Source organism: Ambystoma mexicanum, chromosome 8 (assembly GCF_040938575.1).
Source record: "Ambystoma mexicanum isolate Mex_15411 chromosome 8, UKY_AmexF1_1, whole genome shotgun sequence".
NCBI lineage: Eukaryota > Metazoa > Chordata > Amphibia > Caudata > Ambystomatidae > Ambystoma > Ambystoma mexicanum.
In genome coordinates, this window is record NC_090929.1 from 213,962,769 (window position 1) to 213,986,688 (window position 23,920).

General features: G+C 45.4%; 1 protein-coding gene across 2 annotated transcripts in view; it reads left to right on the forward strand.

Annotated features, from left to right (window-relative positions):
• The window catches only part of VAV2 (vav guanine nucleotide exchange factor 2), a 1,354,235-nt gene that overhangs the window by 871,131 nt on the left and 459,184 nt on the right, over positions 1-23,920 (forward strand). For both annotated transcript variants that reach the window (XM_069609623.1, XM_069609624.1), the window contains exon 4: positions 13,602-13,667. In XM_069609623.1, coding sequence (XP_069465724.1) covers positions 13,602-13,667 — 66 coding nt within the window. The remainder of the gene's footprint in view (positions 1-13,601; positions 13,668-23,920) is intronic.

The following is a 23,920-nucleotide window of genomic DNA, read 5'->3' on the forward strand; positions in this document are numbered from 1 at the left end:
CAGAAGCTATGAGTAGCATGCATGCAAGAGTCCATCCACAGTGTCAATCCCCCGCTGCACCTGTGTGACCATACACACAGGCAGGAACAGGCAGGGTCCCCTCACACTCAGGAGTACTCCTTCTTAGCATGCCCTGGTAGAAAAGGGGCTCCCAGAGACCTGTTTCTGAAGGCAGGTAGTAGCAGGTTTGCTTGAGATTATGTAGCATAATGTATGCGCTTGAGCCAGGACAAGGTCATCACATCACTGTACAAATGAGCATAAAAAAACATGAAATACTAGCAAAGCATTAATGAAATGTAACCAAAAAGGGACAAAGCAGGAAAGCAACGTCTGAAAATATAGAACTCTAAATAGCACAAATTCCAGACGATAAAATATGCTTTCCATTTGTTTCCAGAATCTGGGATAATCCGTGGCAGTTGCGACCTCCCGAGGAAATAAAATATAGAATTAAACAGCCACCACGGAACGGGAAGAGACGGGGGCCTTCGGGCAGCTTCCAGTCTGGAGCTGGAGGGGCCTCGGGAACTACTCATCTCTCCAGAAGTTAATAGTTTAGCCGTGCAATGCTTGCCCACCAAGAACACGTGTGATAATTGGCAGCCCATATGCCTCCCTCAGGGCCATGATCATCACACAACAGCACAAACAGCGCAGGTCTAACGGGAGCCTTTGAGAACCTGGGCTCAGGCCCTTCCAGAACAGACTTCACGTGTCTCCGCCCTCCCAGGAAAATAATGCATACCCCCCCACCCCACACAGGAAGAGAATGCAAGTGCTTCGCTCCAGAACTGAATGCACCCCCTCTCCAGAACATAGTGAACATTCCCTCCTCCAGAACCACATGCACACACAACTCACCCACCACCCTGTGGGGAAGACCTGTCTCCCCTACATAAAAGAAGGGACATCCCCACTGCTAGAACCGCATCCATGCTCCCCCCTCCAGATTGGTATGCACGTCCACCCTTCAACTGTTAGAATAAATGGACTTGCACAAACGTCCTGAATTCTTGCAGCATGGATATGATACGATATGGCATTTATAACGTGCCTATACACAAGTGTTTCAACAGGACTATGACCCGCTGAATAGGTGGAGTGGACACTAGGCGGCATCACAGAATCCAGGAGATTGCCAAAACGCTTGACGTGGTGAACCAGCCGCGATGAGGCCCCATCAACGACCATATCATCCCGCAGTTACCGAGCGGCAAGGGAACAGGCCGGCATGGAGCATAGCACAATGTCGCTTTGTATTGTGTTGCATATGCGACCGGTTTTGACCATCCAGTCCTTGACTGTTCTGAAGCACTTAACCAAAGGTCTCGTGGTGGTCGGTCACGCCACCTGAGGATTTAACAGGCTGCCATCCACATACAGTGGGATCCTGATACCTCTTTTGCTCAGGTGGTCTACTAGTGGATCCATGGGTGCATTCAATTCGTCTGCTGTTGGAATAGGTCACTGGGGATCCAGGTAGAGAAAAGGGTGGCCCGGTCTGGACCCACCAAACGTATATTGTGAATGTATTGGGCTCCTGCACTTTCTTCATCAAAGATGTAATGCCACCATTCCCTCACAGTGAATCTAGTGGGGTCTCACCCCCTCTTGCTTACGGACATCATGCCATAACTATGGATGAAGTAGAGCGCCCCCTGGCAGCCTTGTCAGTGGCACAATGCCATCCTAATTCAGGAAACCCCAGGTTGAAATCGTGTAATCAGTTTACATTAATGAAAGCTAGATTTCTATACACGAACACGAGGTAGTGTAATAAATCACGCGTTCAATTAAAAGAACATTACATCGGGGTTGGGTGATTGATTATGTTGGAAAAGACTAATATCCGGTATCCCTCTAAAAGGATCTAATCTGCAGGTTGTGCAGAGAGGTAATTGGACCGAAAGAGCATGTATTTCTTGCCTGCATGCAGGAACATGTGCCACACCGAGCTGCAACCTGTGACTCTGCACGTTTGGACTCGGAGTCCCATGATCCCTCACTATGCACTATGCTAGAAAAGGCAATTGGGAGTTGTAGTCCAAAAGATCTGGAGAGGCAAGTGTTGCAGATCCTTGTCCTTTATCGACAGGTCCAATAGTGCGTTTTTATTCAATTAAACATAACAATCGAATGCTAGAGAGGCTTGGGAGGTGCTGTCTTGATGCCACAATATCAATATAGCAGTATTGGCCACAATACGCGCCTTGCTTAGTTGACATTTTTACCAGGAGAAATAATGTTTTTGCTTGTAGGTTTAAAGGAGGTTTAATTTGCTAGCATGCCATCAGTATTACAGTAAGAAGGACAGGTTGTTCTGCATTAGGCTGCCCACTTGATTAGGTAGTTTAATGGGAAACAAGTGATACTGTCGGCGGTGGAATGGCCACCAGGTGGCGACATTTCCCTAGAAATGCACCCTCCAGAACATCAAACACTTTCCCCAAATATTCTAGGATTGGAGGAATAATATATAATTGTACCTCTCCTAGAATATTTGGGGAAAGAATTTTAGGGGTTGGGTAAAAAAGTCACCTTCCTGTCGACTTTTTGCAAGCGACATTATCACTGGAACTGTTTTGATGAGGTGATTAGTTCAAAGTAGTAGCTGAAAGCTTATCTTCAAAGGAATGGACGTTTGTACAAAAAAAGTCGGGCCGAACATTTTAAATTATAGAGATTTAAACGTCCTGGTGAATTGGAAAATTGGAGCTGGGCTGACTCTTGTGTAATGTGGCTTTGGAATGCTCTTTCAACCGTTTTAAACTTGTCAACAAAGTAAAGTGTAGAGTAACAAATACCAACACAATCCACCATCCCTTCGTGGGGAGGCCGCACAAACCTTCAGGGTACACACCAATAATTCATCTGGTCAAACACTTGAATAAGGGCCTTTATAACAACCTCACCCCTGAAGGCTTTGGTTCTACTTCAGGCCTGTAGATTCACCAGTCAGGTGATGCAACTCTAACTGAAAATAAGCACCCACTTACCATACTGTTTCCTCTATGGGGTGGCAAAATGTAAATTCCACTTGCATAGATGGGGGAAATGCTTAATTTTTCGCTTTGCAAAATTGTGAAGATTTTGATTTTTTGGGGTCTAAATTTTCTCTCTGAAATTGCAAAAATATAAATCCTGCTTAAGATTGCAGGGTATTCTATCACCAAAATAAGTGGAAAGCATTATTATAGAGTTTTCTGTTATGTTGCTGACATGAAACACTGTTAAGCATCACATTGCAGGGTTTATCAGCAATATAAGTGGAAACAATAACTGTAAACATCTAGTTTCAAACTATTTGCTTGAGTTTTCCAATTTTCTAGAAAAAAATGCAGCCCAACCTTTGTTGTAGATATTCGAAGCAAACTAAGTGAACATTTTTTAATTAGTTGCCTATAAAACCCCCAGCAACAGTCACTTCACTAAAAATATTTAAAGCAATTTTACAGATTTTGACATCAATAATACATTTTGTGGAATTTATTTACCGCAAATGTCCTGATTTTCTTTTTACGCGTTTTGCGCAATTGACCAATTTGAATGCACAATTTCACAAAACTAGTGAAACTTTACATATTTCATGCATTCCCAGTTACTGGTATTACAAAAATCAGGCACACCAAGCTTAAGGATGGAGAAGGATCATATCTCTCCAGGACTGAAATCTCCGCACTAGATCCCAGTGGCTGTGAGGATAAAGTTCAAAACCCTCCGCATTATCCACAAGGCCTTCTAGGGCCTTGGGCCTCTATACCTTCAACTCTCCCTTCCTAGATATATTCCTTCTCGAGCCATTCGCTCATCCACCTTCAACTCTGTCAGGTTCAGTCGTTTCTCCCAGCAACAAGTTGGTGGTAGATCTCCTTCTTCTGCTGGGCCTCCCTCTGGAACAGCCGCCCTGGCTCTCTGAAAATTGAGGAGAACCATCTCCGGTTCTGGAAGCACCTCAAGACCTTCCTCTTTGCTTCTGCTTTCTCTCCTCCTCTCCTCTGCTGAACTCCTGGCTGAAACTGAAACTGCACTGGTCACCTGGCTACCCTCAGTTCTTGGGCCTGACCCTTGCACTCCGGGGTTGTTTCTGTATCCCTTCAGCCTCCTACCAGCCCTTGACACCTGATGTCTACACTTACCTTGCACCTGCCACCAGCTGGCCGCACTTCTATTTATTGTTCTTATTTATTTACTGTTTATCTTATGTTCTTCACCTCCCCTCCCCCTTTTCCCCCTCACACTTTTCCCCTTCCCCCCCTCCCCTGCACTTGCGCGATTTCACTGTCACCTGCCCTAGTAAGATCATTGTATCTGCCCTCTGTTCCCCTCCCTTGCTTCGTCACACCTTGAAACACTTGTGTATAGGTGCGTTATAAATGCCATATCATATCAGAGGTCTTCCTTTGCTTTCCTTTGCCTCCAAATACCAAACCTGGACCTTTGCTACAGAAAATGTGCTTGTTTGAACCCTTTCAGCGCCAGATCGCAACTGCACACCCATGCTGGCTGTTTTGGGAAACATTTGCACAGATGTGGTGCAGACTGATCTACAGTATGCCCAACAGAAAACTCTTAAGTATGGGCGCGTTGGGGGAACCCTTTCATAATTAGTCTGTACGGAGTCTGCTGCAGAGTCTTTTTGTCTGCAATAGAGAGGGTCCTAGTGCTCTTTGCTGCTGACTTCAATTTTTTTTTTTTGGGCTGCCTCAGTCCACTTTCTATTGCTATTATCCATCGGTTTAAAATCTCCAGAACACAGCGGAGCGGCCGCGGAATCTCCTGCAGAGTCTTTTTTATCTGCAATAGAGAAGGTCCTACTGCTCTTTGCTGCTGACTTCAATTTTTTTTTTGGGCTGCCTCAGTCCACTTTCTATTGATATTATCCATCGGCTTAAAATCCCCAGAACACCGCGGAGAGGAGTCTGCTGCAGAGTCTTTTTGTCTTTGGGCTCTGCGGGCTGCGCGGCACCACCCGCGGTGCACCAACGCAGATAACATTCTGTATTACTTCCATCATTCTGCGATCTCAGTGGACTGTGCTCAAGCTGAACACTGAGTCCGAACTGCCAGCAGCCAGCAATCAGCATTCCGGCTACAACATCCTATCCCGATCTCCCCCCCCACCCACAACGAGACACCAGCGACCCTCACTGCGAGCCTCCACGCCAGCACTCCTGTCAACGGAAGAGACAGGAGTGCACAAGCTACTCCTCCGCTTTGCCACCATCAGCGGTAGAACACCGGTGCTACTGCGGCGCGGCCCATGGTCACGGACAACTGTTAACCAGCGGCTCCGCACCGCTGCCCTGCCGGTGCACAGAGACAAGAGACCCTCCACCAGTACTAATCCAGGCACCAGAACCTTTCAGCACCATCTTCTACCACCCAACCAGCATACGCGGGTGTACCCGCTCCAGCGGTGCTCCTGGAACAACCCACGCCAACGACCCTGCCTGCCGGCAAGTCTACTATGCTAGCAGCGGCTGTCGGTAAGATCAATAAATACCAACGTTCCCCCAACTTTGATACTTCACACCACTCTACAAAAAACGTACCTCTCGCGCTCTTCTCTTTGGCGCAAACCTGCAGTACCTGGAGCCTCTCACACCCACTGCAGTGAACTGAACGCGAACGCATCACGTTGAGCCCCAGTGCTCCCCCCCTCTGCCTGCTGCACCTGGAGCGCACACAGAGGCAGAGCCTCCTCCACCCATAGCAACAAAGCGAACGCAACCACACGGAGCAGAGCCCTAGTGCTTCACCACTAACCGTGCCAACCTTTACCACTACAAGGCTACCCGTATGACCACGAGTCTAAGCGGGCCTGATTACTGCTCTGCACCCACTGCAACGAAGCAAACACAAACACGCCAAGCAGTGACTTACTGCTCACCCACTAACCATGGCAACCTCTAGTACTGCAAGGTTATTCTCCTGACCACGAGACTCAGCGAGCCTGACTCCTGCACTACCACATCTAAAGAAAAGCCATTTTTCGCGTTCTCCTCCTCGGCGTGAGCCGGCACTATCTGCAGCACACACGGAGGAGCCGCCTCCTATACCTACTGCAACAAAGCGAGCGCTAACACGCCATGCAGAGCCCCAGTGCTCCCCCATTTACTGCAGCAACTTCCACTACCACAAGACTATACCGCTGACTTCTGACCAAGTGACTACACGGGCCTGACCCCTGACCTATCCACACTCTGGACCAAGTCAGCAAACAGCCTGCCCCCCCCCCCGTGAACCCCTACACTGCAAGTTTTACAACACTATCAACGATACCATACCATTTGTGGGAACCAAAAAGAGTTTAACCCTTGGACACTACCGATAACACCTCAGGAGCGTCTAACACCTCAAAACGCTGGACCAACCAGGAATACACTCAAATCTGAAACTCCAAAAGGCCAGCGAGAGGCTTGATCAGACAACTGACCAGGAGACCGAAAGGCCAAGCCCCTTGGATCCTGTATTCAATACTTGACTAACTAGACTCTCCATTATCGGCAGGGGACCGAAAAGGCTTGCCTTTGGACCTAACCCAAAATAACAGGAAAACCCAACCACCTAAGAAGACCACTCCCCTGGCGCTCCTCGCCGAACCCTCAAGAGAGCTATTGTTACACTTCTGCCCAGGAGACCGAAAGGCCACGACCCTTGGATCTTGCACCTCATAGAAACAATAATGCACCCACCACCCTTGTTAGGAGACCGAAAGGGTTCGTCCCTTGGATCCTAACAGAGCTACTGTCACACTTCTGCCCGGGAGACCGAAAGGGCATGACCCTTGGATCCTGTACCTTTATAGAAACAGCAAGGCACCACCCACCCTTGTTAGGAGACCAAAAGGGTTTGTCCCTTGGATTCTAACACAGACGCAACAACACCCTCAAGAGAGCTACTGTCACACTCTTGACCAGGAGACCGAAAGGGCACGACCCTTGGATCCTACACCTTACAGAAACACCAACGCATCTGCTACCAATCTTAAGATACAGATAAGAGCCGTCTCTCGGATTCCAACATAGACGCTCCTAAAACCAAGGAAGAAATGTCTACAACTCGGCCCCCTAAACAACAAACTGACATGTGCCCCAAAACTAGACTAAGAGCAAAACTCAACACCGCTGCTACGCCCGCTTAAGACTCCTCGCAACTAACTTTGGAACAATCACTCCTAAGAGCTCATACCACCAAAAGCAACCCAAACTACCCAGCACCCCGAAATAGACAATGACCATGTCACCACAACAGATGACCTCATTACAAACCTTAGCACATTCCAGCAACCATCTCAACTAAACCCCAATCGATTGACACCAGATGTTATCCTTCACTCCAACGATGTAGAAACCCTTTCAAATCAGCTTCATATACAGGCACAAATACACAGTTCCAGCAAGATGAATGAATATCATGATACACAAGCTATCAACACTCACAAGCCTGCCGAACCAGCAACCCACCAACCAACAATACCCACTAATCAGCTCTCCGACGACGTCCAACCCTCAAAAGTTAACCTACAAAGCAACACGGAAATAGAAGTTTTAACAGCTCCTACACCGTTCAACCAACAACCTCCCCAGCAACAAAAAAACTCTGTGCTTTTGGAAAACAGAAACCTGGAATCCGACAACAATGACACCTCGTCTAACACCACGAACGCTACTAGCAAGGCAGCAACCACACATGCTCATCGCAGTGTTGTCTCAATCGATGATCCCCTTTGTGAAACTACATGAATCTATGAATGATAACATCAGAGACCAAGCAACCCTCCTAGCACTTATACACTCCAAACAGACCTACATGGAGAACTTTATAACCACAATTGAATCCCGTCTGAACCTGGAAGCAGAACAATCCAATCGCTGGCAACAGCGACTATCAGAAATAGCAAGAGGCGATCGCCAAGAAAAAACAAAACTAAACGCAGAAGTCCTAGCCCTGCTGAAAGCACACCATCAACAGCAAGCAGCGCTCCAAACAAACATATTGACTGATCAAGCTACACTACCACCTCCTGACGATAACATACCCCAACAGTCAAATTGTGGAGCTTCGACCATTGACGAGGGTCCTCCACAACGATTAACCAGATCCAACGTAACCCCAAAACCAGAGATCCAAGAATCCATACACCTGAGCAAGAAAACCACAGAGCCATACCAAATCTTCTCTAAAGAGAAACCATTATACGTCACGAAACCAGCACAACCAAAAAACACTAAAAAATGGCAAACGGGTTCAAGAGCGTTTCTGAGAACATTGAAAATAATGGATCAAAGTCATTTGCCACCAATATGCATGACAGGCAGTGCCTTCACACCGGATAACAACAAACTTAAAACTCAACTGCAACCTGAAGCACCACCGACAATAGCAGATCGACCATCCAATCAACTCACCCATGATGATCTCCTTAACCTATCAACACACGGAGACCATATAACAGATGACACACCATCCTCCATATAACCTACAGTGCACTCAAGCTTTATAATAATAGACGAGTATACCTCTGAACCACAACCACCGGACATGTATGAAGAAATCTCAGATGACTCTCTACAAGATATTTCAGACACATCTTTCAAAAGCGATTCAATGAATGCAACAACAGCAGGAACCTATGAACAAATTTCAAATGACTCAATTAATTCACGATCATCAGAGCACACCAACTGTACACTCCCATCATTTGTTAATCCGCTACAACAAAAACAAATCTATGAAATCCATATCGAAAATGACACCAACAGACCTGAACCACTAATTCTCAACAGAACCAACATTCTACGCCTCTTTGGAGCTATACCAAAGCTACACAAAATAACAACAAGAAACATTGACCTAATAACATTCAAAGATGACCTACACTTAGACAAGATCTGTGCCAAACCATTCAACCCCAATGATTCCAATGAATTGATTCTATCAAAGCGCGCCCAGCTTCTGAAACTTGGTTTCAGATGCTGGGCTTCTACATCAACAAGAAAATATCAACCAAGGACACAGACGAGTAACTACACTCATGATTGCTTAGGAGATGATGTAAAAAGGAGGCACGTACAACAACGAGAAGAATGGACCAGAACGGAATGACCAATCAAAAGAATGTATGACTCCGAAATCTCAACTATAGAAACCGCATTTTCGAGAACCTCATTAAGCTCCCAATCATAACAATCACTGAAACCAGAACTCACCTGGTCGCTCTGTTCATGGAATACAAGAGGCAACTTAAATCTTTTCACCCACCCCTAACATGATCTAGAAAACTACCAAATCATATGCCTGCAAGAGACATGGATCAGCGAAACACCAGCGTGCAATGGCTTTCTTACCTTTCTCAACCCTGCAATAGTCAAAAAACAAGGAAGACCAGCATCAGGCTTACTCACTTTAATTAAAATAAATCCGCAATGGACGGTACTGACCAGTGAAAACATCAATCCTTGGACTCAACTAACAATAATAAGGACGACATCGAATCACCAGAGTCAAAAAAAATACGAAACAACAATTGCAATACTAAACCTGTACTGGAACCCCGCAGCAATAACAACTGAAGCATTCATCGACGGAGTATTTATAACCATCGACAAACTTGCTGGAACTCATTACCAACTAGAACTAATAATCTGCGGAGACCTTAGCATTAACCTATTCACACAGAATGGCACTCCTGAAACCCAAGCTCAACTTTCGCCAAAAGCAACCCGATGGATGAACGAAAACCTCACTCGCGATCTCATCCTTCTAAACCATGCAAGGAATAACTCCATAGCTTACACGCCAACATTGTCCAGAGGATCATCAACTGCAATCATCGACTACATATTCCTATCACAAAACCTGAACAAATCGGTTAAGTTAGCCCAAACAATAACCTCTGACAAAAGCGATCACAATCAACTAACAGTTCATTCATGCATCACTATTAAACAAGAAGAAATCTCAATAGCATGCCCACTAGAACTCGATGGAACAACATCAAGACTTCGCATCCCACAAGTGGCAATAGCTCACTTACCAACAAAAAGTCTCGCCTCCAACTTGACAGATGCTGAAAAACTGAATTATGAATGGATTTTGCCACCATTCCGACAGTTAAAAACCGACCACAAAAAAACCACCTGCACACATACAACCAGGAAATAGCTGACAAGAAAAAATGCCTGGCAAAATCAATACGGCAACTGAAGAAAACAAAATCAGCAGAAAAAATCACACAGATTAAAAGACTGAAACAAACATACAACAACTGGAAAAAATCAAAACAAAAAATCCTACAGCAAGCAGACGCAGAAAACATAATGAAGACATAAAATTCACACAATACAAGAGAGCTCTGGAATCTCCTCAACGATAACTTGCAAAACCAGCATAAATTGACGGCTAACGTACCGCTAACTGTCCCAATCCAAAGAAGAAACAAACAGCAACAAACCGAAATGGTTAGTAAAGGTAGACTACGATGAACTGATATGCATGATCAAAAACCTAAATACATCAAGAGCACCTGGCCCTGACGGACTTTCCAATGACGTCATCAAGCAAGACCCGCCGGCATGGGCGAACTTCATGTGCCAGATCATAACGATCATAAATACACTCAATCAAATTCCTAATTCTTGGAGATCAGCCACAATCGTCCCCATCCACAAACAAGGACCCTGAGATCAACCACAGAATTTCCGTCCAATTGTCCTACTGGACCCGCTCGGAAAACTTTTTGCAACAACACTACTGAAGCAATTAACTGCTTGGGCAACAGACAATGGCTGGATCTCGACAAGGCAAACGGGTTTTACTGCCAATGTCGGAACTAATATCAACCTAATACTGCTCCACCTGATCAAACATGAAGCCATCATTACCCACAACACCATATATGCTGCGTTCATCGACCTGAAGATGGCCTTTGACGCCATATCACGACACAAGTTGTGGGCAAAACTCAAAACCTGGAAATGCCCATCGAACATTCTGGAGCCAATTATCTTACTATACTCAGAAACCTCAATAAAAGTGAGATTAACCAAACAAGGCGCTACCACCAAACCGATCGTTACAGCAAATGGTTTAAAGCAAGGGTGTCCTCTGGCGGCGACCTTATACAATCTGTTCACAGCAGACATTGAACAACATCGGATCAGCAATCAAACCAATCCACCGAAAATAAATTCAACACCAGTCCCTGTTATGGCTTATGCTGATGATATCATCTTGATTAATAAAACCCCTTCTGGACTACAAGTAGCTTTGACATCGCTGAGCAGTTACATGAACAACAACGAACTAGCAATCAATATCTCAAAAACCAAGACAATGACTTTAACCAAACCACAACCAAAAAAAGAACATCAACCAACATTCAACATCAGTGGAACTCGACTAGAAAACGTGACCACCTTCAAATACCTCGGCTACTAATTAACCAATCTAAATCAGAAGAGCAATGGCTGGACAAATTAGAACAAAAGTCACAAACATTGGCACGTCAAGGATGCCTACTTCACAGGAAATACAGAAAATTCTCTTTCAGACCAATCATTGCTTATTATAGACTAAAATACATTCCTATAATAACCTATGGAACATAAGCAATGATGAATGGCGAAAAAGTCAACTGGATGAAGTTTGAGGCAATCTTTTGGCGAAAGATTCTCCAACTTCCGCAGTCATATCCAATGCCGAGAATACGACATGAAATGGCAACTCAATCAATCGCATCCATTGCACTTTGGAAAGGACTAGATATTTACAGAAAAATCCTCTGACGAGAAAACCCCAGCAATACAAATTTTGAGAACTCGGGCAAATACCTTTAACAACACGGTACTGCAAAAATTGAAACAGTCTATGACGAAGGAAATGGAAAATGAAGAAATATCAGAAGCACTCCTCACCCTACTCCCACAACACGGCGAAACCAAACTTCTACAGAATGATTGGATAAAAACCATCCAAATGAAAAACGCCTATAAACAGACCCTTAAATGCAATACAGACAATAGAAAAATTCATGAACCACCACCCTATCGTCTAATGTTTCCAGACCAAGCCATCAGGACAACATTCCTATGAATTCGCCTGAATATCTTACCAACAAATTCTCATCTTGCAACCACGAGGCAGATCGCTAGCACACAAAACTACTGTCGATTCTGCAAAGTTGAATCAACACCAGAAACCATATTCCACCTGGTCATGGAATGCCATTCACTTGCATCCAAGCGTAAGCAATTTGGCACTTTTTACGACCTCTGATCTCAACAAATGAATACAGAAGAAAGATGGGCCGCCATACTCAGCAGAAAAAACAACAAATACATATACGCAATCACCCTTTTTCTTACCACTATACTGCAACTCAATAGAAGAAGCCTCTGAAACACTCTCAACCCCACTTCTTATTTATTTATTTATTTATTTATTTTCTCTCCTTTTTTCTTTTTTCTTTTTTTTTTTACTTCTTCTCGTTCTCTGGCATCACATCCTAAAGACAAAGATGAAAAAGTTTGCAAACAAACTAAAACATTAAAAAAAAATAGTCTGTACTAGCTTGGGCTGGGGTTCAAAGGCACACGAAATATAATGCTTAATCTAAGGTCCAGTGCTTTAAATGAGTTGAGCCATCTGTGGAGGGCTATAGGGTGTGCTGTCTGACCCTGCAAATATCTATTTTGGGTGAGCATGGTAATATGTGGTTTTTGTTTGCATTTATTCTGCTCATTGTAAATAGATAGCTCTCTGGCTCAGTTTGTAAATCCCGGTCTCTAAAAAAATCACTCAGTACATAAATAATTTGCGCTGTGAGTAAATCACCATTATTCTGTGAATAAAGTACATGTGAGAGAGAGGAAGGGGACAGATGGCACCAATGTGCCCCCCTGGCTGTTTTCCATAAAAGTAAAGAGCATGTTGGTACTATAAGAATGTCAACAGATTTTTTTAATATTTAAGAATAGATATGAGATATCCATTCAACCATGCAAACCTTTTGAGCATATAAAGTACACTGCCCTTGGTACGAATTTAATTTATTGCAACACTCACCCTGACAGTAATATGTCTATATCCACACCACAAACCATGTGTAATTGTATCTGGGCAGCCTCTGCTTCGGGTGTGCTGCTTGGGCTGCCCTACATAAGCAAAGGACGACTTCACATTTCCTTTAATGCATTAATTACAACGCTTGCAATTCCATTGCTAGGTCCCTGCAATTCTCAACTAGTTTTCATGTCTTGGAGCGCGCCTTCAGACTGATGATGCACGCACAGGGGCAATCCTGTCTGGTGCTTTTTACTGGGAAATAGAGGGAGCCCCGGCTTCAGAATAGTTTTTGGTGTCTACTGATGTGGCTCTCCTAACAGCCCTGGCTCACTTAAATCCCTGCTGACAGCATTTCTTAGCTTGTTTTTTTTCCTGCATTAAATCCCCCATGTTAAGTGCTTGATTCTGCAGTGTCTCTGTGTGCGATGCTATGCAAATGCAGTAAATGTGTACTCCTTTGTAGCACCTGTGTTTTGGAGTCCTTGCAAAAGGCAGTCTTCTCATGATTTGCTTGTCTCTCCTTTTTGTAGATCGTTTTCCTCAGAAACCACAGAAAATGAGGAGGATGTTTACCGCAGCTTGGAGGAGCTGGCCGAGTGAGTTTTAATTTCATTCTTTTGGATATGGTCCGATAAGGTCGCTCAGAAGTTGTTGCTCCTTTGTTGTCTCTGCCAAGATATTGTGCTGCCCTTTTTTCATCTCCCCGCAGACGCCGGGGTGCGGCCAACAGTGGCTCTCCCATGCAATGGCCAATGGGGTGCTTATTTTAGCAGACCTCAACCAAGCAAATGAGGGCGTTTAATCTGAAACGATGTAAAGTGGTACAGAACGCCTTCTTCTTCTTCACATTAGGAGACTCATTTCCCCTGATCTATATGGTCTCCTATGAAGGGGTATACCCCAAAACCCCCTGCAGTTGTAGCCACTTCGGCAGTGCTTTCCAGCCCATAGCGATCATGCCACTGCATGGCACAACATTCGGGGGCCATGCTGAGGGGCTCCCCCTTGCCAGCTGCGCTTGGCAACAAATCACGGGTCGCGCCACATTCTGGGCCAGCCTAGATTACCATGCTTGCACAATACACACAAACGTGCTGCAGGGGTTCACCCCACCCCACACTGAACTAGGAGAACGATATAACTGTGCTTTAATGCATTATACAGCACACTTTTTGAGATTATTGTCTAAAAAGGCAGAACATTTGCTATTGTTTTGTAGGGTAACACCAATCCAAAAATCCAATGCATGCAAGTCACCAACAGTGCAAAGGAACATTAATGCTTTGTATTTGTATTTATTTTATTTATAACGTGCAAACCCGCAGGCCCGGAGGCATCAGGGCGCAATTTATACAAGGTTACAGAAATGCATATACACAGGAATAGCAATACATAAATTTACACAAAGGAATTTACACAAAAGGAATAACAATACATGATATAAACAAGGACATTAGATGACTTAAAGGAGTCTATATACATATAATGGTATCCAGTCATAATGTCGAATACAATATTTTCGAAAGTAAAAATGTCAAAAATATTTAGTCGAAAAACAAAAATGTCGAAAAACAAAAATGTCGACTTTTTTCGATTTTTTTCGATTTTATGTGTTAATAATAAATATTTTATTAAACTTTTTTTAAAAAATAATTAAAGGTATTTCCATGGGGGGTGGGGGTGATGGGGAGGATGGGGATAGGGGTTTGGGATGTTTTTTTTAATAATTAATTAATTATTTAATATTATATTAAAGATTTTTTTAAAATAATTAAAGGTATATCTATGGGGGGTGGGGGGGATGGGGAGGAGGGGGGGGGTTGGGGTAGGGGTTTGGGATGGGGGGGTTGGGGGGGGACCCCCCCCCATAATAAATGTTACTATCTGGGTAAAAAAAAAAGTGTTTTGGGTTTTCGATTTTTTTTTCGACATTTTTTTTTCGAAATTATGACTTTTCCTATTATATGTATGTGTTTTCGACTTTTTTACATTCGACATTTTTTTTTCGACATTTTTGCTATTCGACATTATGTTTTCGACTTTTTGGCTATAAACCACATATAATACAGTGGTACCGGAGCCGCTGAGTAATAACCGAGGTCGGCAGGTCAGAGTAAGTAAAACAGAAGCGCTGAGCGGGACTTAAAGCTGGTCGAAAAGCCAGGACCTAGTATTGGCTTTGAAAGTGTAAAATGACTCTTCAGCTCTAATTGTAGCAGGGAGGGAGTTCCAGAGCTTGGAAGCTAGGACCGGGAAGCTTGAACCCCCTGCTATTTGCAGTGTAAATGTAGGGATGGCTAGACAGTGGGACTGGGCAGTTCTTAGTGGACGGGAGGTCGAGTGTAGCGACAGTCGACTGCCGAGGTAGATGGGGGGCCTTATTAGCCAGGCATTTGTGCGTGATGGCGAGTGCTTTGAGTGAGATTCTTTGCTTGACAGGTAGCCACTTTAACTTAGTTCTAGTTTCTGTGATATGGTGGTTACGAGGGATGTTTAAGGCGGCACAAATGGCATTGTTTTGGGTAGTTTGGAGTTTATTTAGGTTCTCTTGGCTGGTGCCTAAGTAAAGAGCACTGCAGTAGTCGATTTTAGCCATGATGAGGGTTCTCGCTAGTGTGACACTGTTGGAGGTAGTAAGGAAAGGTCTGCAGGCTGCAATGAGTTTGCATGTGTATGCAGAAGCCGATCTGATAGTATTCGTTTGTCGGGTTAATGATAAAGTAGCGTCAAGGTAGAACCCTAAAGTTTTAGTGTCTTTTGAGACTCGAATGTTATTACCGTCTATGGTGAATGATTGATATGACGGTTCTAGTCTGCTCAGGAGTTGTGTAGTGCCCAAGATCAGGAGCTCCGTCTTGTCGTCGTTTAGGCACAGCTGGTGTTGGGCCATCCAAGCCTGGATGACCAAGTAGACGTCATTGAGGGCCTTGGTGTCAGCTAGATAATCGCCAGTGATGGGAATGAGTATCTGGGTGTCATCCGCATAATTAGTGTAGGAGACACCTAGATAGTCAAGCACATCAAAGAGTGGTTTTGTGAAGATGTTATAAAGTGTAGGTGACACACAGGATCCCTGGGGTACGCCACAGTGAATTGGGGAAGGGTCGGCGGCTGCGGATGGGGCAAAGACTCTCATGGATCTGTTGCTCAAAAAGGATTTGATCCAGGCTGCAGCCGAGGATGAGAAGTTAGCAGCGGAGTGGAGGTGCTTGCAAAGGATTTGGTGATTGACCAAACCGAAAGCGGCCGAAAGGTCGAGAAGTAGTAGCATTTCTAGCTTGCCCTGATCCTTTAAGACCTCGATTTGGGTTTTGAGGTCTATTAAAGCAGTCTCCGTCCCATGTCTGGGACGGAATTCAGATTGTCGTAGACCTAGCATGTTATTGGATTCCAGATAGTTTTGAATCTGGAGGTATGCAGCACGGTCTAAAATCTTAAGCAGAAATGGTACTGTTGTGATAGATCAGAAGTTGGTGGGAATGCTTGGGTCGAGGGATGGTTTTTTGAGCAGAGGGATCACCCAAGCGTCCTTCAGGTTATCCGGGACAATACCGGTTTTGAAAGATGCGTTAATGAAGGCCGTGATGAATGGGGCCAGCTCATGCGCCGAGTCCTTAATAATAGGGGCTGGGCATGGATCACCTTGGCAGTTGGAAGGTTTAATTCTAAGAATTATGTTTTCTACCTCAACGACGGTGAGCGGTGAGAATGTAAATGGTGTGGTGTTAGCATTGTCTGGAGAGGGGGCCTTGGCAGGGGAAAGAGCGCGGTTGTCAGGGGGGGCGACTGGAGTTTCAAGCTCTTTTAGGATTTTGAAGAATTCCTTAGTGTTCGAGTCAGCTTCCATAATGCGGTTATTAAGAGATTCCTTTTTTGCAGTTATAATGGCATCTTTATAAGAGAGTGAGGCAAGAAGGAAACCATCTTTGTGCACGTCAGAGGGATGGCTTTTCCATCGATTTTTGGCACAGCGTTTCGCTTTGCGGCATATTCTTAACTGTGGGGTGAACCATGAGTTAAGGTGAGCTTGTAATTTGGCCTTCCTAAGTTTGATAGGTGCAATAGAGTCAATAGCCGTTAGCATAGTTTGGATGTACGTTTCTGCTAAGGACGTAGGGTCAGAGCAGGTGTTGGTGGCTGCATCAAGGGTTGGGATTAACAGTGGGAGGAGTTTCTCCTTAGTTATATCTTTTTTGCTTATTTGCTATTAAAAACAAATACAATGAAAAATGTCCAACTGGCTGCACAATGTAGAACAGTCCAGACATGTAATAACATATTACAGTAAAATATGCCAGGCCACATTTAGACATACCTAGACTGGTTGCACCAAAATGCCAGTAGTAACAATAACACTTATCATGGTTACTTTATCACAGATGCGCAGAAAAATATACAATGCCATAGTAAGAAACTGGTAGATTGGAAGTACACAAATGCAAGTCTAGTCAGGTAATTACACTTAGCCGGACTGCTTTATCACAGATGACCTGTTAAAAAAAAGTCAAGCCAAACTAAAAAACGACTAGACTGGTTGCACCAAAATGCCTCTCTAGCCACGTATACCACATATCATGCCTGCTTACCCTGGACATGGATGACCATTACAGTTTATTGCACAATCCCCATTCCGACAACCCCCACGCGCATCCCCTTTCCCACCCACCCTGTTCCCCAACCCTCAAAATTAGCCCCTCGGCCAAGAACTACCTTCTTCCCTGCCCGAGTGCTTGCGTATGAGGCACCTTGCCTCATAGGTAAGTATTGGGACAAGGAAGACTGGGACTTGGAGTAATGAAGATTGCAGGTAACTAATCCAATTGATTTAGCAGGTAACTAATATGGTGCACCCTTTCACCATACAGGCGCACACACCAAGGCAGCCACCTATCCATTTAAGTGTGCATCATTTCACCATACGCTCACACACGCACACCCAGAAACCTATTCATTTAAATGTGAACCCTTTCACCATAAACTCACACAGGGACACCCAAGCAGCATACCATACATCATGAACTCACTCATTCATGCACATAACTATATATATATATATATGCATATATATATATATATATATACAGACACACACACATTTAAAGAAAATACATTTTACCTTTAATCCATTGGTCCAGGGAAACAAGGCCTCCTGCTCCCTGCAGCAGCCAGGAACGCATGTTGCCGTCACCTGCAGAGGATGTGGAGGCCTCCATGTCATGAGGTGGAGGGGAGCCCTATGATTTAAAAAAAAATGTTTCTTTTTGAAGTCACTCTGACCATATAAACTCCTGAGTCTCCTGTGACACAACTGCGGCCTGGTTTGCGTTGGCAACACCTTCTCCTACATTTAAGGACTAGGGACAGGGTACTGACCATAGAGAAAGGTCACAATTATATATTTGAAGCCTCCTTGCTATCAGGATACAGACATGGGCTTGGATTGGGGCTCTGCAGCTACCCTCCCTATACCACATCCAGGTATCTCAAGGGCTCCAGCCCTGTACCACATCCAGGTATCTCAAGGGCTCTCGCCCTCTATCACATCCAGGTATCTCAAGGGCTCTAGCCCTCTACCACATCCAGGTATCTCAAGGGCTCCGACCCTCTACCACATCCAGGTATCTGAAGGGATCCGGCCTTCTACCACATCCAGGTATCTGAAGGGATCCGGCCCTGTACCACATCCATGTATCTGAAAGATCCTGCCATGTACCACATCCAGGTATCTCAAGGGCTCCCGCCCTGTACCACAGCCAGGAATCCCAAGGGCTCCCACACTGTACCACATCCAGGTATCTCAAGGGCTCTTGCCCTCTACTACATCCAGGTATCTGAAGGGCTCTCACCCTCTACCACATCCAGGTATCTCAAGGGCTCTCGCCCACTACCACATCCAGGTATCTCAAGGGATCCGGCCCTGTACCACATCCATGTATCTGAAAGATACTGCCCTGTACCACATATAGGTATCTTGAAGGGCTCCCATCCTATACCACATCCTGGTATCCCAAGGGCTCCCACCCTGTACCACATCCCGGTATCGTATCTCAAGTGCTCCCACCCTGTATCACATCCCGATATCTCAAGGACTTCCACCCTGTACCACATCCAGGAATCTCAAGGGCTCCTGCCTTGTACCACATCCAGGAATCTCAAGGGCTCCCGCCCTGTACCACATCCAGGAATCTCATGGGCTCCTGCCCTGTACCACATCCAGGTACCTCATGGGCTCTGGCCCTGTACCACATCCAGGTATCTCAAGGGCTCTTGCCCTCTACCACATCCAGATATCTCAAGGGCTCTCGCCCCCTACAACCTCCAGGTATCCCAAGGGCTCCCACCCTTTACCACATCCAGATATCTGAAGGGATCCAGCCTTCCACCACATCCAGGTATCTGAACGGATCCGGCCCTGTACCACATCCATGTATCTGAAAGATCCTGCCCTGTACCACATCCAGGTATCCCAAGGGCTCACACCCTGTAGCACATCCAGGTATCTCAAGGGTCTGGTGATATTTGTCTAGTCTAGTGGGCTGGCTTTCCTGGGCTGCAGAGTCCTCTTCAGGTCATAGGGCAGAGTCTGGGATCTGACCTTTACACAGGCCCTTGGACTTTAGGTCTCAGTGTTCAAGGCATCTTTTTGCAATCCCTTGTTTTTTGTTTTTTGGGACCTTGGGCTCCCAGTCCCACTGTTCAATGCAGCTAAGCAGTCGCATGTTCAGTGCCTCTTGGATCCTTGGTCTTTATTAGTTGTCCCTAGGAACTTTGACTCCAGTTCCAGAATGCTGTGATTACCTGCAGCCCACGTTCTGAATTTGTTTTACAAACCCTGACTTCAAGTCCCAGTATGCAGCAGTTCACTTTTTTTGCACCTTCTTATCTTCTAGGGACTATTCCTCTGAGCGCCTTCTCTTTAGGGTCACTTTCTCAATGTGCTCTACGACCTTTATCTCCAAGGACCAGCAGGCAGTATTTCTCTTTATGCTCATTTTATTGATGTTTCATTACGTCTCGGTTTTGCCCTGGTTGCTTTTCCCATGTTCTCTGGTTTTCACCCTGGGTTCGCCCTCTCACTCCTATTGTCTATCCGTGAACTCTCACTCCTGCCTTGTGTCTGTCCATCACTGTCCCCCGGTCTGTTCCTCTTCTCACACCTTCCCATCAGGATACCCTCCAGTGTCTTTGCTAGGCCCCAACATCTGGTGCCACTTCTCTCTCTTACCTCTTCTTTGCCTCATCCCAGGTCCCTGATATCTGGCTGTGGTTCTCGTCTCATCTTCAAAGCTGCCAGAAGGTTCCTGTGTCTGACAACGTATGACTATTACCTGCTCTGTTTATCATCTTTGGTTCTCCACAGTCTCTCTCTGCTTACATCTTTCGGCACAGCATCCCTCAGACTACTATACCACTCACTATCAAAATTGGTGACCTCCTTCCATCCATTTCATATGCCTCTTCCAGCCATGGTGTTAAAAGCTGTGTCACCGGAGCATGTACATGAAAGAAAGACTTCTGATTCCATTATTTTCCTGATGTTATGGAGGGCACTTCATCACACCCACCTATCCCTGGATAGGGCAGGTAATTCCCCAGTTTAGTGGGACAGAGACACATCTTAACAGGGAAATTCACTCAAAAATGTTATGCTTTAAAAATGTTGGCCACAATAAAAAATATATATTGACATTATTTAAAAAAAAATAGTTGTTATGGAAAATCATTTTTAAAATGACCCTTGAAGTCCTGCTTTTCAAGGACTTGAAGGCAGCCATTTTGTAACCAGATCTAGTTTCATGCGTATGACTTAATGCTGTGCTCTTGTGGTAACCATCAAGCAAAGGCCCCCTACTGGGAGCTTTTGCTCATTGCTGACGCAGAGCACAAAAAAGAAAAATGATTCAATTAAAACGATTGAGCAAGGGATGATTGGTGGCCTGTGGGTGATAGTTTGTTTGCTACGTTGGAAGTAAGCAGCAGATGACACACAGGGGAGGCGCCCACAGATAACTTGTGGCAGGTGCTGGTGAGGACTGGGAAAGAAGATAGGTAGCGGGCAGTGAAGGAGTTCAGTGAGTACAGTGGCATTGCTAAAGCAGAGCAGAACTGGGTGAAAAAGGATTCCTGTGGGCCACCAGGAACCTGGGTATACCCACCAGGAACGCGGGTATACCAACATTAAATGCCTCAAAGCTCTCATTCCTGAGGGCCTTATGGGAATTCTGTTTCATCACTACTGCTAATTATGTATTGACGTCATTAAAAGCAGACCATTAAAGATAAGAACTTATTTGGGGAACTTCTAGCTTTCTGATGGAAAAATGGGGATGCCAGAGTTCCCCCCTCCACCTCTTTTTTCCTCCTTTACTTCATTAAGTTATAACTAATATGATTTTCATGTCGACAGGAAATACATTATTTGACTGGTGGGCATCACACTCACCATTCTTCCATTGCTCCTGGGTGGATGCTGTCACCGCATAAATGCTGCAAACTGTGAGGAACCTAGGGGTGTTCTCCCTATGAAACACTGGGGATCCAACCCCCTGGTGGCCAGGGGAGGACTGTTGCTGTTGGACTCCAACCCTGGTGGAGGATGGCTGGGGGCAGATCACCTGGTTAGAGGACCTATGGGGACATTTGGGAGAACACCATTAGGCGAGACATGGTATTCCCCCTTCTCACTTCCAATGCCCTCCACCAATATCCCCTCAGCTTTTGTAGGAGTTTGTCATTCGACCTTGAAGAGGGATGGGGAAGCTTACCACCCCATCCCCCTCTTACTAAATTCATGACAAGGAAGAAGGCAAGGAGACAACGCAATCGCCCATTCTATTTCAGACGGATTCCCAACGGACCCGCGATTGACAAGTATGTCGAGAGGTATCCACTCAGCCAGCCATACAGACCAGGGACAGTATTGACCTATCCCGATGTAGATGAAAAGCCGCAGTCCATGGACAGGGACACCTCTATTGACAGCCTGGACTAAGTACCAAGAAGCCATGTTGCTGAGGTCGTTAGAGACACCACAACATGGCAGCATTAGACATGAAGCACACGTGCCATATGCACTTCACTCGAACACATGAAGAACCTGAGCATACAGTTCTATAGTTAAAGGACAGATAAATATACTTACTGTCATTGCTTTTATTATTTTGCCATTAGACAAACGCAGCAAGGCAGAAAACGCAAGGCACAAGAGATTCTGAGCAGAGCTTGCAGATACTTACATGCCAATAACCCTATGGAACTGCAGGAGCACCTATGGAACCTGACAGAACCAAGTGTGACTAAACCGATGGAAATGTAGAAGAGTATGGACACTGTAGAAACCACATTATAAGGTTTAGAAAAATAACAGCAGGTTCCAGGCCTCCGTGCAGGAGATGAGCTGAGCTCATTTAGGCTGGACAGAAGCAAGACGTGTGAGACAGGACCCGCAGTCAAGGCCAAGAGATACAGTTGACATTCCAATCCCCAGACGACAAAGGGACCAGCTGCAGAAAAGACTAATAAATTCAGAGCTGCAAAGCTCAAATTTGTGGTCTCTGAACATGTGATGTGGCCGAAGCAGACACTGGACAGCGAGCAGCGGTGGGAAAGGAGAGTTGGTCCCAGGCCGCCAGACACAGTCAGCGACAGGTATGCAACAATATGTAACAAGTGTTGCGCGGATCAGGCGAGCATTCTCATAAACTAAGGTGGTACACACAACAATGCAGACACATAGTCCTTCTCATTACCCTGAAGAGGTACACGGAGAGCTGAGAACCTTTGCGGATCCCAGGCTTGAGGACGTCTGCTCTATCCAACCATTGTTTAGTATCCTAGGGGTGGTTAGCAAGGGGCAAGAACCAATGATAAGTCCACCACACTGCAACTATGTTATAGTTATTGACTTGGGGATGGACCAGGCCAGCCACCTGACATGCGAGGGCCAGTAGAATAACATCTATAATGTCCTGACGGCAGGCGATAGTGAAACCGGCCTGTGAGCAGAGGAAGAGCGTGATGTGCATGATTTTTCCTGTTCCTGTTGATTGTTTGTAATAAACCACAGTTTTAACGTGCAATTGACTGAGTCCTCCGCACATCCTGGGGGAGAGTGTTAGGCCCTCCAAATCTGCAGACTTCTAGTGTCCCTCTTGCATACCTGGGAGTCCCACCCAACACCCTCAACCTGACCATGTCCTTCTCAATGCAGAACCATTCCCACACATATCCATACAAAGTCCCCACTCACTATTCCCAATTTCCCACTCCAAGTCAGAACCCTAAGAAACATCTGAAAGGTTCATTCTATTTGGAACCCTCTCATGCCCATTTTCCACCCCATTATACAAACCACTACAACTCCCACCATAATCCTCACCCTTCCTACCCTGCTGACATGACTGAGACAAGGAAGAACAAACCTGGAGCAATGAGTATTACCCATGGGCATCCCTGGGCCATTGACTCCTATGGACGGCAGCCCTTTTGTCACACTAACAAGGCCAGGCAGAGTCAGACAGGTCCAACCCTAACCACACACCTGCAGCCTGTTAACTTCACACACAGGTGCAGGTCTGGCCGAAGCAGGAAACCAGGAATTGTTACATGGACAGTGCATGATGTCCAGGGCCCTCCTGCACGGCTAACCCAATCAAGGAGGAGTGGCAGCTGGAGTAACATCCTTGGTTCCACGATCCAGGCCGCAGACAAAGCCTTCAATGCAGCCGGTGAGTTGGAAGAAACTGTGTGATACCGATCTATGTCATAAGAAGGTTGTAAGCGGCGAAAGTGTTGGAAAGACATCCTTTGAACGGTACACAGAGGGAGTACCTTATATCAGAGTGGTCTG